We start from the raw sequence: 13,260 nt of genomic DNA on the forward strand, positions 1-13,260 counted from the left end.
TGCCAGTTGAGGACTTGTGAGGCGTCGGTTTCTCAAACTAGACACTAATGTACTTGTCCTCTTGCTTAGTTGTGCACAGGGGCCTCCCACTCCTCTTTCTATTCTGGTTTGAGCCAGTTAGCGCTGTTTTGTGAGGGGAGTAGTACACAGAGTTGTATGAGATCTTCAGTTTCATTCTCGGTAACAAGGAGGGTAGGAAAGACGTTTCAACTTATATCTACCAGTAAATGCTAACTAAGGCAACGTTGGGTATGCAAACCAAGTTTGGTCCGAAGTGTTGGTTAGTAGGCTATTTGTAATGCCCAATTGTCATCATGTGCTGTTTGCATCTGGGGTGCAGGCATGGGTGGACATAGTCCCACACGCTGGGGAGCCAGGACGTGCCAGGCCAAGCGGTGTGTAATCATGTTTGCCAAGGGAAGCCAGAAAAAACATGTCTGTTTCTGGTCTGCCTCTGTTGATGTCCTGCAGTAGCTAGACTGCTAAATCGGCCCTTTGGCAAACCATGGATGGAGACGGGGATTTGGACTTGTGGTTTTGAATGAACTGTCTGCACAGGCCAATGATTATGACAGCAATTCTGATCTAACCATAAATGAATGTTGTTCCACAGGCCTGAGATGATTGAAGTTCAATATGTAGACTAGATGTAGCCTAGTAGGCTCACGTTAACTAGCTAGAAAACTTAGCTGGTTCATTGTTGCCCATGCAAGGAGGTCAGGCTAGCAAGCATTCTAGCTAGGTAGTATATGACAGCAAAAGCTAAAAGTGTACTGTATGACAGAGCCATAGACTGTTTTGCCAACATGAAAGAGAGGAGGATGGCATTGGTGTTCAACTAGTGTGAGTGCAAAAAATATGCACACAAAAATCAGAACCAGGGACAGCCACATGATATTTCGCAACATTGATTGGACTAAATTGCTTTTGGTATCTTTACATTTGTTTTCAGTATATTAAACTAAGCATATATAGCCTCGTTGATTTGATGATGTTTAAATGTTTAAGTTGAAATGGTGCTGGAATAGCGGAGGCAGTGCCCCTGTGGTCTTTGTGCTGACCTGCGGTAACTCTGTGGTTCTAAATCAGCAGCTGTTTAGTAAACTGGCAAAACATTAACTTGCTTGACCATGCTGCAGGTGATAACTGCAATATTAGCTTTCTGGACTTCACTGGACAGATGTAGCTCCCCGCCGGTTTTGTGATGAAAAAAACGTATGTGTGTAGCTGAATTTATGGCACCACTGTGTGACTTGTCTTTTTGTTGTCACAACCTTATTGTATATATTGGTGGCACATGAATTAATGGGTTATAGAGCAAACAACGCAATTATCACAACATAGGTTGTAATTTGGCTTTTTTTACTGGCTTGCTCAGTGATTTTTTTCCCCACCCACTGCTACTGGCCAGGCCCACCCAGATATGATCTGGTTTAAGCATTGTTGTGGACTTAGATGTTATGTTCTTGATATTTTTTCTATACAAAAAAAATTGATGTTGAGAGTGAAAATCTGAAAAACCTATAGGAAAACATAGGATTTTCCGCACAGGGCGCCTTTCCTTTTTTTGGGGCAAAATTAGAGTATTCCTGCTTCTTCAGTCACTACTACATAGGGCCGATGGAAAGACAACAGTCACACACAGCATGATGTTAAAGGATAACTAGTCCATTCACTCAGATATAATAAACCAGTGGGTCCCAATCATAAAAGCATACAAAAACACAACCATTAAGCATTTCCCAATCAAACTTATTTCCCATTGCAAAAACATTTGACGTTTAGCACAAAGTAACTGGTAAACTAAAGTTAAAATGCAACAATGTTTCATACACATAAGTTATTTTCAAAGAGATGGCTAACAACAGCAAGCGCGCTGCAATAAATAAAACAATTCCACTCACCAGATGACGATTATTTGAAACATAACTTCTTGTTGAAGTTATTATTGAAAAGGGGGAAGCTAACAAATTAGCAACAACACTCCTCTTCAATAACACCTGCTGCTGCAACCTAGCCTACAACAAAAGCTAGCTAGGCCATGGGAAAACTACAGCACAGTGACCTCTTGGCCTTCGAGAAGGCTTTTGTAAAAAAAAACGGTCCCACACAATAAATCAACATGTGATTGGTTGAATCCACTGTTATTCCAAAATGTTGCCAAAATACAGTTTAACGGCAAATGCCTTCTATCGCGCTTCTGATGGCCTAGCCAATGGCTGACTTAGTTAGCTAGATTGATCTCCCCAGAGACCAGCAAAATAAAAATCCTGATTGGATGTTTTTTTTTCTCACTTCAGTGTTAACCCTTTCCTTTCCAACAAAAACTGAAGAGATTAAATCAGAACATCATTGAAAATAATAATATAATTATAATAATGATTTTATAAATCCTTAGCCCTTCTTTCATGTTATAGAAGGCATATTTTTCCCCACTGTAATAATTTGTAGAGTGGCTCTATTTTCTCTCAGCATGCATTTTTCCACTATTCTGAATGTCTAAAGAATCCATATGTTGTTCTGAAATATGAACACAGAAACACTCTTATTATGGTGGTGATTTGACAAAATTACTATCTTCTGGTCTCGGTCTGGACTTGGTGTCAGATCTGATCCAAACCAGATTCCATAAACCCAGACAGAACTGATGTAGTCCTGCCAATAAACTGTGATGTAGTTGATTAGTTATCCATGTGGATTTGAGATAGTTTCAACCCATTGATCAAATGTGACCTAAGGAGTGGGGGATATTCTGGCACGTAAGACAGACCAGTCATTCAGTCAGTCAGTCAGTCAGTCACAAAGTAGTTGCTTTCTCTTCCATCCTATGGGCAGATGTGGTTCATCTAACTAATGGCTTTCTGTGAATGATACTGTTAATGAAAGGTATTGGGTTTTATTAAGTAAAACTCACTTTTTTCCCCATGAGACCCTCAGGCCCGACATCGCCATTTGGACCAGGTAACCCCTGTGAGAAGACAGAATAAAGTAGTCTACAAATGGACAAGTATACAAACACAATTGAGTTTTAAACTTAGAGGACAGCTTGAAGGACATGTTTTACTTAGATAGTAAACTGGGGTCTGTCAGTGACTAACCATTGAAACTACCTTGCTTGTGACATTCTTAACAAAGATGGCCGACACAAAGGATTCTAGAACAGAGGCTTACCTGTAGCCCTCTGTTTCCCCTGGTGCCAACGGGCCCCTCAGGCCCCTGGAGAAGGAGGGGGTCAGTCAGTTCATGTCAAAACATGACAAACAAACAGGAGGCACAGTCAACACACTGTCTGCATTCATCAGTGCTACATCATAGCCCAGACAAACAAAAACTAGCCAGCAACACAAAAGGTTGGCTAAAGTATAAACAGACTGGTATGTACTGACACTAAAGCTAAACACATAAAATACCATTAAACAAAAATGCACTGCAGCTCGCATTCATGGAGCTAAAGAAGACACTTTGACCCAATGGTCCCTTAGGTCAGGGGTGTCAAACTCATTTCGTTCATTGTTTAAATATGTTTTTTTATTTACTCAAACCACCCAAGGGCGGGATTGGACCCCGTCGCGGGCCGGATCCAGCCCGCATGCTATATGTTTGACACCCCTGCCTTAGGTCCTTGGTAGGGGTGCGATTGGGACGGGGGCAGGGGAGTTGTAACTTAATTTGACTAAATAAAAAAACATTTGATGAAAAAAACAAAAGAAAAAGACACTGTACCCTGTCTCCTTTGATTCCAGGCGTGCCACATTCTCCTCTCTCCCCCTACAAGGAAAATGAGGTAGGTACATTGTGTCACATTTACAAAATACTAGGACACCCAGAGGGATATTGATCTGGAGATTCATACTCTACCTGCTCTCCTTTGTAGCCTGGCTTGCCCTGAGTAGAAACAATCTTGATTAGCGAGGAGACAGTGATCAAAACATTGTCACAGACCTCAGAACAGAATCCTTGTCTTTATAGTTAGCAATGCTGAGTTGTTGAAGTCTGTGTCAACAGCTGTGTACATTCATCTAATAATATAACAGCAGGTGTTTTGGTTATGCCCTCTGTACTGACCTCTTCCCCATCTCGACCAGGAAGTCCACTGTGCCCGCTCTCACCCTGTAAGAAAGAGAGAATTAAGGTTTTGAAAACAGAATGACAGACTAATTGGAAGAAGACACACACAGACAAAGCAAATCACCAGTACCTTCGATCCTTTAACACCTGGGTTCCCATCATCTCCAGAATTCCCCTTCTTGCCCTGTGGAGGGAAGGGAAATCACATCAGCATGGTATGGAGGGAAACATCTCATTTGTGGTGTGTGTGTGTGTGTGTGTGTGTGTGTGTACTCCTTAACAGCATCTGATCAGTGTATGGCAGCTACTTCTGGTTTGGGAAACTGCTCTTTTGGGCTGTTGAAGGATAATGGCGGTGATTACTGTGTACAGGCCCTAATACTAAAGTACATCAAAGTCCATCCAGTGGGGCTTCCTGGTTTTGACCCTCTAGATTATGATAGTCGACAATGTCTGGTCACCAAGGGAACAGTCTACAGTAGTAATTGTAAGTTCGGTAAAATGACTACAATTACCTATATACTGGTGAGGATATCGTGACTGCCTTTGTCTTCAAAAAAACGAATGCATCCTTATTAGATATCTTGGAAACATACATTTTTATGTAACCTACAACAGCAGAATTCTGCAGATTTTCCCAAGCCAATATCTGTACCGGTTTGCTGATCATAAAGTGAAGTAGGAATGTTCAGCATTTGCTACACTACCACTGCTTCAGGGAAGCAGATATGAATTTCCTCTAACCACGCAAATCAATAAAGCCTTCCAAAGCCCCTCAATTATCTCACGTGTAAGCATCAAGGCAGGCTTTGTGTGTTGGTACTGTACAGTCCATCAAATTGGAAGTAATCGTCCACTACAGGATGTTCAATTCGAAAGGGGTCTGTGATCTCAATGTATTGATGTCGAGGGGAGCTTGAGGGTGATGCTGGTCATGTTCAGACACTTACCTGGAGGCCAATGGGTCCCCTCTCTCCCTTGTCACACGCACACTTCAGGGCCAGAGGACACTTAAACCACAGGGACACAGCATAGGGGGTCAGACAGGAGTTCAGACTCCTAAAGAGGAGAGTTCATTGACTAATGTGTGAAAAGGATGCAGTATGTCTAGATAACTGGGACTTACCCCCTCATCAGCCAACTCCGTCTGTGAAATGAGAAAAACAAATCATTGGTCAAAATGTAGTCCACTTCATATTTATTCTACACATATCTCATGGCGAGAAAGTGATTGTTGAACAAAGTCAGGACATTCCTCTCCCCACTTGGTGCAGACATAAGTCTAGTTTTGATTTACGTTTGGTTGAGATTGTCATGGATTCCCCCGGTACTGCTGCTCATTCTGTGCAGGTCTACGTCACCAGCCTCTAGGCGTCACTGAACTGTCTCATTGCGCACACCTGATTCCAATTCCCCTGATTAGTAATTGTATATATGTGCCCTTTATTCACCACTGTCTTGTGGGTTATTGCTTTTGGACTGTGTATATTGTGCACTTGTTATTATGGGTCTCAGACTGTGGTTTAACATCGCTCTTCTGTTTGGGTTACATCCCATGTATTTTATATACGTGTTTGTTTTGGGCTTTGTCCCCATACCTTTTCATGGCATGTCTTTTTGGGTGGAGTATTAAACCCCCCTATTACAAATTCCTCCGCCTGTCTCCAATCATTTATACTACGTGACTGATGTCAACTAGTGTGAATTCAATGTTAAATCAACAAAGAAATGTCACTGGGTATTAAAAAAATACATGACTTTAAAAAAACATCCTATCAGTTTTCCATGCTAACTCAACGTCATGTTGAATTGTATTGTTAAAATGATGTGGAAACAAATTTGATTCAACCAGTTTTTGCCCAGTAGTTCCTTTCCATAGTTTAGGCCACAAACAAACAGACTGATAATGTTGGCTTATGTTTATTCATGTTGCTTGCGATTTCAATCAAATTCCTACTGCTAGACATCTCATATTGTTATACAGAAGATTAAACACAAGTAGCCTAGCTTTAATGTTTAACAACGTTTATTAGAATTTAAAGTTACATTGTATCACCGACGTGAAGGCTACGCCGATGTGGATTGTGTGTAGACTGGTTATTTTAATGTTGATTGCTGAAATACCTGTTTAGGTGCATTTTGGATTATCCAAGTGATATGGGATTGGTTCATGTAACCTGTTTAACGTTGCTCATTTCAGGAAAGTTTAGGCTGGAGTGGTACGTTTTCCCAGGGTTCTCTAAACTCAGTTGTGTGACTAGTTCTTAGTCCATCTCAACCTCTGCCCCCATCTCACCGTACAAGTCTACTACAACCTCCAGCCCCTGATCCTGTCAGCTGGAGACCTAATCCTAAAAAAAACTGGCACAAAAATTCTTCTGTTGCCCAAAACTTGTTATTGCTTTTCTGTCTGGACATGAAAGCCAGACACATTCTTTATGGTGGGAGAATGGTTGAAATTCCACAGAAACAAACACAAACCACATGCAATGGTCAATATAACGTCTCGGCGCAGCCAAAGTATATTTCTGCTTGCAGAGAAGCACCTGAAGCCACCACAGAAGGTCTGCTTATTCTTACTGTGAGCGGGTTGGAGCTGAACCAGCCGGAGACAGAAGCATACAAGAGATAAAAGACAAGCTAATGGGACAGACAGTCTTATGACATACAGATGCTGCCTGAAACAGGATGAAAGCCTCTGTGTGGACTGGGTGCTATTGGGTTCCCGACTGAAACTCAAACCAGTCCAGAAGGATCTAGCAGTAGAGCGCTTAACTAATGCAAGTGCTGCTGGTTAATGTGGATTTGATGACCAGATTTTCTTGATCATGTTATGTCTAACGCCTGTGTCGACAGTTGGTTTAGAAGTCGAGTGGTGTGCGTGAGACTCATAGAGCTACTTAGCCATGCATGATCTTGCTGAGCTTCCTTCCTACTGCACACAGCAGTTTTCCACAAAGAGTTTTAATGTAGATTAATAGATTTTATAGTTAAACAGGTCCTGAACTCATTGTGTCTCTAGACCTACTGTACTGTTTCATGCCCAAATTAGTCTTCTTTGAGAGACATCAATGGGTTAATTTCCATGACTACTTCCTTAATACTTACACCTGAGGTTTTAGTTAATGTGGTTAAAATAGTTTGAAACACCAGAATGGTTTCCAACAAAATGCCTCAGGAACACCAGCCAGAGGCCATGTCAAGTTTAGACTAAACAAGGTGCTAGAGCGATAACAGTATGATCATAAAGGTACTGTGTCTGCGATGACAGAGGGGGCCAAATCACCAGGAACTATGACAACAACTTAGCAGGTGCAGTGAGTTGAAACCACACAGGATGCCCCCAAAAAGTATATCAATTATTCTCAGTCCTAAACTGAATGCTTAAACACTAAATATACATGAGTCCTTTCCAACCGGCAAAGAAAAAGCATGCGAGTCTTGACATGAGTAAGCCTACATAATATTGTGTAATCCAAATATATTTGCATCCATTTCTTCTCAACACATTGCCAAGGCCCAGCTTGTTGAAAACATGGTAATATCCAAAGAGCGATGAGCAAACTATGGCCCGGTTTTGACAAAGCCTGATTTGTCCTTCTGATGGTGGATGCTAATTCCCAAGAGGGAGGAGTCCACACAGATTTAAAATGCTCTACCTTCAGTAGTTATAGAGCCATGAGACACATGCAGCAAACTACAGAGAGACTTCTTCTTTAGACACCTAAAAATGTGGACTGAATTTACATCTCAACAAACCACAACCTGAACCAGATGATGAAACGTGATGACGTTGCACTTACAATCTCTTTGATGACCTTGTCCACGATGCCCCTGTCCTGAAGGTTATGTAGGTAGCGATTGGCTGGGGAGCTGGCCAGCTGGCGAAGCTGTGCCACGTTGGAGGCGTCATTGGCCGCGGGCGTGATGCCCACCATGAAGAACTTCACGCCCTGGTTTTTGGCGTCTGCCACGGCGGAGAAGATGTCTGGGTTCCTGGGGTGGGGGATGCCGTCCGTCAGCAGTATGGCCACCCTGATGCTCCCTGGCTCTGACTCTTCCATATAGATCTTGGTCAGGTTGGTGATGGCGTAGGTGGTGTAGGTGCCGTGGCCGATGTATCTGATGGGTGCGATGCGAGTCTTGAAGTTGGCCACCCCCCTCCACTGCTTGAAGGTCTGCTCGATGATCACATGGCTGCTGAACTGCAGGAGGGCGGCTCGCGAGCTGAGAGCCCGGCCCGTCTGGAGCTTGACCACCTGCAGGCGTTCAACCACATCTGTGGCGAACATCTTCTCCTGGGCGTGGTTGTCCTTGGCGCTCTCCGAGCTGTCCACCAGGAAGGCCAGTTCCAGGCCACAGCCCTCGTTCAAAAGTGCTGAGAACATGAAAAAAGGATTAACCAATTGTTAATTTATCATGTACCGTGCACATTACACAAGAGGTACTGCTAATTTGTCAGTCTTTGGTTGGCAGAGGGCAGAGCTTGGGTCAATCCCATTTCAAAGCAGGAGATCCGATATGGGTAAAACTGGGTACTTTCTTACGTTAACCGTTAACACCAAAGAAGGTTAATTCATCCGTTCAATCATCATGTACGTACCGGGTACAACATTAGCTAGCTACATTACATGGTTCACAGAGATGAGGTCACTACCATTTCAAAGCAGGAGATCAGACCTGGGTCAAACTAGGTACTTTCTCACATCCAGCTCAAGACCAACATTGGCCAGCAACTGATCACAAGTCAGAAGGTTAAGTTCTGAGATACTGAACCTTAATGACAGAGAGAAGATTGAACCCAGAAAAGGTCTGATGTGATTTATTGATCAAGGTGGAAGTGAAGCTTGGAGGGGCGCCATGACTTGAACTGTGAACTGATGTTCCTGATTCCTGTCTGATATCTAAAAGGCTCTAGGAGACACGACTCACACGAGGCATCCTAACCTACAATATTTTTAAAGGAGCTAGGGCACAGATCCAATATAAACCGGGAATAAATCACATTTATGTTCAAAGAAACATGTCCGAGAGAATGTGCCCGGGGATACATAGCTCTTGTTCTGTTCAAAGAACAGAACAGTTGCCACTGAGATGGATGGGTTTCTAAAACTGGCTGTGAGATATAATCATTTTTTAAGTGGGTCCCATCTTCTGCCAAAGACTCTTTAAAATGAGATGATTGCAAGTTTTTCTTGTAGCCACACATTCTTTCAGTGATGGAAGCTTAACCTATGTATTTTCTGAGGTGAAGGTATCCTACCATTTCTAGCCAACACTATAACTCAGAAAAGCTTTTCTGTGTCTCTCCTTTCAAACTAAGAAACAAACTAATAAACAATAAACCATTTTTTTGACCCTTACATTGGCCATTCTTGGGTATGACGTTGGTTGTCAGTAGTTTGTTCTTGCCTCTCCTGTCCACGGTTCTCTCATCATAGTCATTCTGAGCCCAGAGACTGTGGAGTCTACAGAGCAGCAAGAACCAGTACAGAGAGGGGGACATCACCACCTGTTCTCCTACAGAGAGAGAGAGAGAGAGAGAGAGGGAGAGAGAGAGAGAGATTCATCTTGTGTTCAGGTAGAAACTCACATGAACATCTGCACACCAACACAGAGGTGCAAAAGTCCACCATTGACTGAAACCCATAACCTGTATCATTTTAACTTGATCCTGCACATACTCACGATACAGTGCTGCAGTCTCAGGTCTCCAATATACTCAGCCCAGCTCAGTGTTCAGGACAGGGTAAGGTGAACGTGAGCGAAAGAGAGAATCATAGGGAAAAATGAAGACTGTTTCAGGTGTTGTTCAGGTTAAGTTCCACTTAGACTCTGGATATTGTCCTGCTCCTGTGGTGGTGATGGTGTCCAGTCTGCAGGATGGGAGCTGGTCAGGCCAGGTAGGATGTCTGCAGTACGGCAGCAGTGAGGGGAGGGTCTGTGAAAGGGCTCACACACTCTGGCTCACACTGGGTTCCCTGAGGTCTCTTTAGTTGCAGCCATCCTCACACAGACACAGTGAATAACAGTAGAGTCAGAACCAGCCCCTTTTCACTCACAACCACTCCATGTTTGGAGAGGGGTGGGGCAGGGAGCTCTCGAGGGGCAGGGCTAGGCTGTGGGAGAGAGTGGGGGTGAAATGTTATTTTTTATAATAGTTTTTGTTTTTATAAATAGGGGATGGGATGGCACATCTGGGCTGTAATAACAAAAACCATATGTATATGCATATATATATATTATGGGCCTTTGTCCATTCTTGTTTGTTGCCTTGTAACTTTTACTATTATCCACTGGTGAACCAGGGTAAATTCCCGTTTCTGACCTATATTCACCTGATGTCTCATTCTGGGAATAATGGCTTCCGGGAAGCCTCACCCACAGAACAAAGCAGAGCTTTTTGGAAGGAGACTGGTATAGATTTACTTCTAGGGCTCTAGGCAGCACACCTTGCTTGCACAGTTTTCCATGATTCACATTAATGTGAAGGCACTAGTCTTTGGCTGCAGCTGCAGGGGGTGAGGTAAGACTATAAAATTTTTAAAGAATAGCTGTAGCTTCTCCTCCAGAGAATTTAGCACTCCAACAATCAGTTTCAGTTCACAATACCCCGTTCACCTTGTCTTTATGGATTGGCATTTTTAAATAGGAAGATTTTTAAAACTTTTGATTCACTCCACTGTGTGAAACCAAATCTGAAATATAGAGCTCATGCAAAGGTAGTGAAAATCCAAACCCATTTCCCTGGCCGCCAGACTTCTGGCCGCCAGAAAGAGAATCATGCAGCTCTGCTCCAGCTGTGCACTTGGTGGTGACAGCGTGTTTTTTTTTATAGCCCACAGTATTCCAAACCTGGAGGCAGAAAGCAATCAGAGGTGAGCTGCCACTCAAGAATGCCATTGTGAGAAATAGGCCTGCTCAAATCTGGTTCAGATACCTCCCCCTTTCATGGTGAGAGAAATAAAACATGGTGAGGATCTCGCTGACACTTATTATATGGTGCTGATCAGCCCAAAATGATCTCTGCTCAGTTCAATTCAACCATCAAGGAACTATAATGTTTCACGGTTTGGTTCATTTCAAGTTGAATTCATGCTTGATGACAAGGTGGTGATCTGACGTCTTTTCCCAGTGGGATATACATATTGTATATTACAATATATTACAATACATATTGGTGCATGTACACCTGTACAGTAAATTGAAAAGGGGTTTGGCAAGGACATCAATTCACCTTTTCCTGATAACTGATGACATGATTTTGACAGTAAGTCGAGCAGCCAGGTGGTTAATCTAAAGCATCTTTGTACATTCTCAACACACACTTAATGCAATTCACAATGTGCTTGCAATCTGTACAGAGTTGGCGTTCTCTTTGATTTCCTAGCAGGTTAGAACTTAGTGTAGGGATGTCCCAAGGATCCCGGATAGCACTAACCAATCCAGAACGTGTCTGTGAAAGGTCAAAGGTCTCCTGTAGACCGTCTTCCATCAAAGTGGTCATGTCACGGACTGTCATGAATCGCAGTACAAGCTGCTTTCATTATGATGAATGGCCGAGGTGTCGGCTGAAACCGCCACGAACATTGATGTGAAGAAGAGCATGAAACAGCCAGTGAAGGATTTCCAGAGAGGTGTGGCCAACATGTGAAAACATAAATTGTAGTTGACAGGGAAAGTTGGATGTTGTAGCATCCAATCTAGTCCAATGTCTGTCTTCTGATCCTATACGTACTTATGAAACTAAGTATCTGTGTTTATTTCAGTAACACTTTCAGGTATAATGAAATTGATTTATAAAGGGTTACAAATGCTTAATTATCAGTTTATAGATACTAGATATACCAAATACCAGATAGATAGCCCCATAGAAAAGACACAAGGCCACTGAAAATAATTTACGCTGAGTGTACAAAACATTATGAACACCTGCTCTTTCAATGACAGACTGACCAGGTGGATCCAGGTGAAAGTTATGATCCCTTATTGATGTCACCTGTTAAATCCACTTCAATCAGTGTAGATGTACAAGTTAAGCCTTGTGATAGTTGAGACATGGATTGTGTATGTGTGCCACTCAGAGGGTGAAAGGGCAAGACAAAAGATTGAAGTGCCTTTGAACGAGGTATGGTAGTAGGTAACAGGCGCACAGGTTTGTGTCAAGAACTGCAACTCTGCTGGGTTTTTCACGCTCAACAGTTTCCCGTCTATATCAAGAACGCTTTCGACTTCTTGTAGAGTCCCCCATGCCCAGACGAACTGAGCTATAGAGTGTGTATGTCTTTCTTAACCAGACAAAACCATCTTAAGAATGTTGAAAAACCCTGACTCATGTGTAGACAAAGCCTGAGGAGACAGGGGCATGGAAATCATTACCACAGTACTTCAGTAACGTTCATCCATTTTCGTATTTAAAGACAGAAGAATGTTTAGTTTGTAAGTTGGTGTGACAACCTTGTCATATAAAAGGCTTAAAAGAGGAACTGAGAAATAAATTGTAATAAAATTACTCATTTTAAAAATGCAGACTTACAAAGTAAACGCACATGGCTGGTGTCTAAAACCAATGGCTCTTCCACACAGTCAGGAAACACCTTTTCAAGAAAACAGACCCGATTAAACATTGTAGGCTCCTGTGCCGATTAGCCACTCCCACAATTTAGGCAATACAATGAGCAATGCAATTTAACAGGAAATGTTTGGAGATGATAGAAAGTGCAGGTTATGGATTAAATTAATTATGAATCGATACAGAAAATAAATAACATTGCATCACAATAAATTACATTTTAAAAATGTCAATAAACAATTTAAATCTATATATTCAAAAATAGTAATGTAGTCCATAGTGAAGGCTCTCCTTCAAATTTGGCATGTATTCTTCTTCACTTTCCATAACAGAGGATATTCCAGCTATTCCATACTGGAATACTAACACTGAGTGGTAGCATTCACGATCACACTTAATTCCACGTTGCAACAATAAAGAGAGGATTTTAAATTATTTTTCAAATGTCATTCAATCAATCAAATGTATTTATAAAGCCCTTTTACCTCAGCCGATGTCACAAAGTGCTGTACAGAAACCCAGCCTAAAACCCCAAACAGCAAGCAATGCAGATGTAAAAGCATGGTGGCTAGGAAAAACTCCCTAAAGGAAGGAACCTAGGAAGAAACCTAGAGAGGAAC

General features: G+C 42.3%; 1 protein-coding gene across 6 annotated transcripts in view; it reads right to left on the bottom strand.

Moving 5' to 3' along the window:
* Positions 1 to 10,098, bottom strand: part of LOC110527413 (collagen alpha-1(XXVIII) chain) — a 30,319-nt gene extending 20,221 nt beyond the window's left edge. Inside the window, exons 1-11 of one of the 6 annotated variants that reach the window (XM_021608665.2) lie at positions 9,757 to 10,096; positions 9,433 to 9,580; positions 7,872 to 8,446; positions 5,195 to 5,215; positions 5,019 to 5,078; positions 4,199 to 4,252; positions 4,066 to 4,110; positions 3,859 to 3,885; positions 3,724 to 3,768; positions 3,172 to 3,216; positions 2,915 to 2,968 (exon numbers count right to left, since the gene is read on the bottom strand). In XM_021608665.2, the coding sequence (XP_021464340.2) occupies positions 2,915 to 2,968; positions 3,172 to 3,216; positions 3,724 to 3,768; positions 3,859 to 3,885; positions 4,066 to 4,110; positions 4,199 to 4,252; positions 5,019 to 5,078; positions 5,195 to 5,215; positions 7,872 to 8,446; positions 9,433 to 9,574 (1,068 nt within the window). In that variant the 5' untranslated portion in view covers positions 9,575 to 9,580; positions 9,757 to 10,096. Of the gene's footprint in view, positions 1 to 2,914; positions 2,969 to 3,171; positions 3,217 to 3,723; positions 3,769 to 3,858; positions 3,886 to 4,065; positions 4,111 to 4,198; positions 4,253 to 5,018; positions 5,128 to 5,194; positions 5,216 to 5,365; positions 5,425 to 7,871; positions 8,447 to 9,432; positions 9,589 to 9,752 lie in introns of those variants that run through there. The other 5 variants (XM_021608664.2, XM_021608666.2, XM_036982837.1 and 2 more) reach the window with 5 other exon arrangements.
* Between the last annotated feature and the right edge of the window lie 3,162 nt (positions 10,099 to 13,260).

The sequence above is a fragment of the Oncorhynchus mykiss genome, chromosome 7, assembly GCF_013265735.2.
Source record: "Oncorhynchus mykiss isolate Arlee chromosome 7, USDA_OmykA_1.1, whole genome shotgun sequence".
NCBI lineage: Eukaryota > Metazoa > Chordata > Actinopteri > Salmoniformes > Salmonidae > Oncorhynchus > Oncorhynchus mykiss.